The sequence below is a fragment of the Cebus imitator genome, unplaced genomic scaffold (genome assembly GCF_001604975.1).
Source record: "Cebus imitator isolate Cc_AM_T3 unplaced genomic scaffold, Cebus_imitator-1.0 Scaffold55, whole genome shotgun sequence".
In the NCBI taxonomy this organism is placed as follows: domain Eukaryota; kingdom Metazoa; phylum Chordata; class Mammalia; order Primates; family Cebidae; genus Cebus; species Cebus imitator.
In genome coordinates this window covers 2,027,370-2,033,253 of record NW_016107370.1, presented here as the reverse complement: position 1 = coordinate 2,033,253, position 5,884 = coordinate 2,027,370, and the positions used below count along the sequence as shown (strand labels likewise).

The 5,884-nt window shown below is 39.2% G+C and overlaps 1 protein-coding gene across 29 annotated transcripts in view; it reads right to left on the bottom strand.

The window, feature by feature from the left end:
• Positions 1 to 5,884, bottom strand: part of ZNF532 (zinc finger protein 532) — a 137,797-nt gene that overhangs the window by 55,630 nt on the left and 76,283 nt on the right. For 22 of the 29 annotated variants that reach the window (XM_037738601.1, XM_037738607.1, XM_037738603.1 and 19 more), the window contains one exon: positions 552 to 733. The exons of the other annotated variants lie outside the window; for them this stretch is intronic. In XM_037738601.1, coding sequence (XP_037594529.1) covers positions 552 to 733 — 182 coding nt within the window. The remainder of the gene's footprint in view (positions 1 to 551; positions 734 to 5,884) is intronic. 29 annotated transcript variants of the gene reach the window in all.

Here is a 5,884-nt window from a genome sequence, read left to right as displayed (position 1 = left end):
AGGGGAGGAGGGAGGAGGGGGGAGGGGGAAGAGAAAGAGGGGAGGAGGAAGTGGGGAGAGGGGAGGAGGAGGAAATGGGAGGAGGAGGAGTGGGGAGGAAGAGGAGGTTATTTGGAGTGCAAGGCTGGGACATACATCCCATCCTTCAATGTGGACAAAATAAAAGACCATTGCAGTATTTCTGTTTTCATTATAAAAGAGGAAATACTAAGAGGTGCAGAACGTATGGTTTTCTTGCAGGGGTTAAAATGCAAAAAATATGATAACAAAAGTCTGCTAAATAGGGTACAGAAACCAAAAAAGCTGACAGTCAGTCAAAGCCACACCTGAACACGTGCAAGACTGTGCCTAAAAGGACGGGCTCCATGACCCTTTGCTTTGTGTGGACCAGCAGGGCCAATATTACATTAAGAGGATTCAAACAGATGGACTCTACAAATGAGCTAGGTTCCCAGAGGATCTGTTAATCGAGGTATCACTGTATGACCCAGAAAACTGTCTGTGCAGACCACTCAAAATGCTGTGCGGTTGTAAGTGAACGATATACTGACCGAAAACCAACTCTCCTGGTGTAGTGCAGACAGTTCTTGGTGACGTGGGTCTGGAAGTGCACCGACCTGCAGATGGCCCCGCACTCAGGGCAGGTGTAGGGAGATTTGTGCTGATGGATTCTCTGGTGTGATGCATAACTGCACTGGTTAGGAAGCAGCATCTGGCAGATAGTGCAAGTCTTCTAAACAAACCAAAGGGGGAAACAGGGTTGGTCCTACTAAGTACGTTCTAATATGCAAGAACCTTGGTTAAACCTCAAGATAATTATACATCCTTCATTTCAAACGCTACAGTAATTGAAGCTAAGCCCAAGGGAAAGGCCAACTTGAAAGTTACATGTCCAGCGTAAAATTCTTTATCCTGTAAAATCACAGCATGTGCTATGTCGTCAGGCTGTTCTCAAAGTATAAGCTAAAAACATCAGTTTTAGCAGAGTTCCGATTCTGTTACTTCCGCATTTTGCTTAGGGCAAAGAAGAGGTATTCTTACAGATTTATGTCAGCAAATCAACTCTAATATATCGGAACAAGTGTACAGGTATATGTATCCTGACAGCGGTCACGGGCCTCACAATTCATAAAAAGCATTCTCCAAAATAATAAAAATTCATTAGAAGCGAACCCAATTTTTTCCCCACCAGTTATTTGACATCTGAAATACAGGAAGGCAAAAGCATGGCTACAGTAATTATTTGTTCTTTTTGCACCTAAATTGGCCTTTAAATGATCTGGCCATATTATAATTTATAATTAAAACCAAGGAACTCAAGCTCAAGTACATAAATTTCGACATTAAATTAAAATTTTATACAGCTTAAAATCTGATCAGTAAAAAATTAAATTAAGGGTAAAATCTGCTTTGGAAAAGGCTCTATATCATTAACTACCCAGGAAAATCCAAAACACTATTCTTCATCCCCTTAGAAATAGGCACTAAACATGGTATATTTTTAAAAACACAAAACCAAAAAAATTTAAAGTAAACATAAACCGAGGAATTATTACTTCTGCCCTAAAAATAAACCTCACATAGCATATGACATAAACTGTGTTTAAATATTTTCAGACATTTCGTGCAAACACAAATTATCTACCATCTTCTAAAATGTACAATTTGTATTAAAGCCAAAGAAAGCCTCAAAATATAGATTCTTGCTAAGATTTAAAGCACTTGTTTATACTGACAACAGTTAAGAAAAACTTCCGAGTGACTTAGACTAAGAAAAATAGGAAACTCACTTGAAAATTCTTTCTTGATTTTCTCCTGAAAGGACTAAAATACAAATTTCATCCCATAAAATGTTTATTATAATCACAAAATAAGAGCATAACAGGCAGCTTTGATGAAGTTAGCATTCTTAAAAATAGCATTCCTTTTCTCATAACACACATTTCAAAGGTTACAACAAGCCGCAGCAAGGAAAACCAATCAACAGATTCATTAATTACAGCTCCTGTTATCTACGTGACCACAGGTAATCCTGTGTTTCTGCGAACTAAAGTCTTCTGTCTACCCTCACACAGGCCCAGGCAGGGAATTCTGATGTCTGAACTTCCAAAGCCATCTGAAAATGTCTTGCACTTACTTGGGAATAAAGTTAGCATTTGCTATACTAAGTCAAAAAACGTTATAAACATATATATACACACATATATATATATATAAAATACACACACATATTTATACACACACACACATACATGCATGTGTATGTATATATATTATATAAATATATATATATATATATATAGACTGGTCCCATTTTACCATGAGTCAAATGGTAAGCTAGGTATTTTAAATACATGAAGTAAATTTAAGTAAATCACCTCATTTAATTCTCATAACCTATGAAGCCGATAACATCTCCATTTTACAGATAAGGAAATGAGGCTCAGTAAAGCTAAGAAACTTGACCAAGGCCCCATACCTATTAAGTGGAGGAACCAGGATTTGAACCAGGGTCTAGAAGTGGGGTGGGGATATAATGAATGAACAAACAAAAAAACACACAGGGAAGATCATTAGCAAATATACCTGAATGCCCCTCCCCTGCTGCTTCTTTTTTATCTAAAGTATGTGATTATACGGCTTTTAGAATGGCAGAAAATGGAAAGAAAATCTAAAAAGCAGACAGTGTTACCTGAAAAAAAAATTCACATTATCTTTCATCAAAACATACTACAAATGGTTATCCTTCACAATCCATGTAAGATGCACAATGAATTACTTAAATTCACTGGAAAGTATCATCATCATGTGTCTTCACCCCAGCCGTAAGACTCTGGCCTCATTCATTCCCATCGGCCGAGGCTCCTCACCCACTTTAGACACAGAAGTACAAGGAGAAAGAGGGAGTCACAGGGACCACAGCCTCAAATCAACCTGCTTTCATATTTTGCAGTTCCTGAAATGGGAGAAAGTGGTCGCTGGGGAATGGCGCTGGACACTAGAGACTTAGCCTTTAGCTTCTGTAGATGAATGCATAGCCACATACAGACACTCAGCTATCTATCTTTATTTACCTGCCTCCTCTACTCATTGACTCCACTCTGTTTGGGTTTTGTTCGTTTTTCCTGTTGTTATTGCTGTTGTTTTGAGACAGGCTCTCACTTTGTTGCCCAGGCTGGAGTACAGTGGTGTTATCACAGCTCACTGCAGCCTCCACTCCTGGCCTCAAGCGATCCTCACACCTCAGCCTCCCCAGTAGCTGAGACCACAGGCACATGCCACCATACTCAGCCAATTTTTTGTTTGTTTGTTTGTTTGTTTGTTTGTTTGTTTTTGTACAGACAAGGTCTCACTATATTCCCAAGGCTGGCCTCAAGCAATCCTCCTGCCTTGGCCTTTCAAAGTGCTGGGACTACAGGTGTGAGCCACTGTGCCGGCTCCATTCTGTTTTGAGAAAAAAAACATGCCATTTTGGTTGGAGACATACTCCTCCTCGATGCTTGCATGGTATCAATAGTTTTAAACTCAAATGACATCATTTGCTGAATTGTACTCCCTCAAGTTGTATCCACTGTTCCTGTTATAGAACACTTGACAACCCTGCTTCCGGAGATAGTGCTGATGCATTTTCACAGCACAAAGGACTATCTTCCACTAGTTTTTCTGCAATGCTTTGAATTCATGAAACAATAAACATCCTTTGGGTTGGGGGATGTAACTGAGCATGAGGGCAGACAAGGATTTCTTTATGGCCTATAATGACTGGCTTTCCCTACGTTTTTTAATCAAATAAATTAAAATATATCTTAAAATTCTAACTCTCTACTACATAAGCTGAGGCTGCTTAGTAGAGAATAAAGTAGTTTAATGTGACGGTTACTGCCTTCTCAAGAGAAGAAAGTATAATAAAGCATACCTAAGTGGTTTCATGTGTCTGTTGACATTTTACCTGTGTCATCTAAAAATGGACAAACTTTTTCAGTACTTGGGTAATAAACAGTTAATTTCTATTCTAGGGCAGCCTTATTTGCTTGGTTGAACTGTTACTTTTTAAAGTAGGCATTACTTTTCAATAGCCAGGTAATATTAGAAAGCTACAGGAAAATAAAGCTGAAAAGTACCCACGTTCCATGTTCTCAATTACAACCGACCCTCTATATCCAGGGGTTCTGCATCTATGTATTCAACCACAGATCAAAAATATTTGGGAAAAAAAATAAAAATAACAATACAACAATAAAAAATACACATGTAAAAAATAAAGTATAACAACTATTTATATAGTATTCACACTATTAGATATTATAAGCAATCTTGAGATGATTTAAAGTATACGGGCAGATGTGTTTAGGTTATATGCAAATACTATGCCATTTTATAACAGAGGCTTGAGCATTTTCAGATGTTGGTATCCAAAGGGTGTCCTAGAGCCAACACCCGAGGACACTAAGGGATGACTGTACTTTGTGTTTGTTTGTTTTTCTAAGAGACGAACTGTCGCTCTGTTGCACAGGCTGGAATGCAGTGGAATGATATCGGCTCACTGCAACCTCCACCTCCCAGGTTCAAGCAATTCTCCTGCCTCAGTCCCCTGAGTAGCTGGGACTACAGGCGCACGCCACCACACCTAGTTATTTTTTGTATTTTAGTAGAGACAGGGTTTCACCATGTTGCCTAGGCTGGTCTTGAACTCCTGAGCTCAGGCAATCCACCCCCCTCAGCCTCCAAAGTGTTAGGATTACAGGCGTGAGCCACTGCGCCCAGGTGACCTTACACTTATTGAGCCTTTTCTATCCAGTCCCGGCACTGAAATCGATCGCTGGCATGCAAATGCAGGCTACAGGGAAGGGGGAACCAGGTACATTCCAGCCTGTTAAGGAATCAGAGAGTGTTCAAGCTTGACATCCTCTTTCTATGGATGAGGAATTAGCTGAATAATAAGAAAAATAATTCTACGTGTTTTTCCTCTTATTTTAGGCAGAAAAGTAGCCTGAGAGAGGTACGTGAGAAAGAGTGAGAGAGGCTACCGAAATGTAAGTATGGCCGTATATTTATGCTTAAATTTCAAACAGACCAAAAGCCTATATCACCGTGAAACACTGGAGCATAAGGCAGAAACAAGGCCAGCTTAACAGTCAGCCCAGATGCTACTAAGTAAATTACTCTCACCTCATTAAAAGCAGTTTCAGAATCTTCTGTCTAAAGTATAATTATCCAAAAATAATAAAGTATACCAGTTTGTTTTGTGGCTTTCACTTCTGTCCAATTTCACACTGAGAACACAAAGAAAGCATTTCATTCCAGATCTCAATTAAGTAGAAGTAATAGCAAGCAAATACAGCAGAACTGGCTCTATATGCGTTTTGCTCAGAGCTAGCTGGTTGTGCTGGTTTTGTCCTCCAATCGTTCTGCTACACAAAAAATCCCTAAGAAGAGTTGACAGTCAAATGAACAAATTCACAGAAGGCTATATGGTCAACACATACTTAGATGCTTATTACTGAAGAATATGGGTAAATTAAAGGTTGATAACATTAAAATATAAACTAGAACAGGACTACTCTTGACCAAAATGTAAATTAAACACTTAGAAGGGCAGGACCAAAAACCAAGGGTCACGAGTCTTCAGCTAACAATGGTATTTTGGGAGATGGAGGGGAGGAATTCAGCTGAGCTCCCTGGTTTCCAGAGGAAGCTGCCTGAGCAGAGAGGATCTAGAAATGACAAGGAGCAGAGGCTGCTCATGAGAATCTAATAGTCAGTGTGCTGTATTAATGATGCCCAGAAAGTTCCTGAAACTAAAGTGAACCAGCAATCCCCAAAAACGAGGACCACTGCAAATACCACCTTTATCCACACTCTTCTTTTTTTTTTTTTTTTTTAT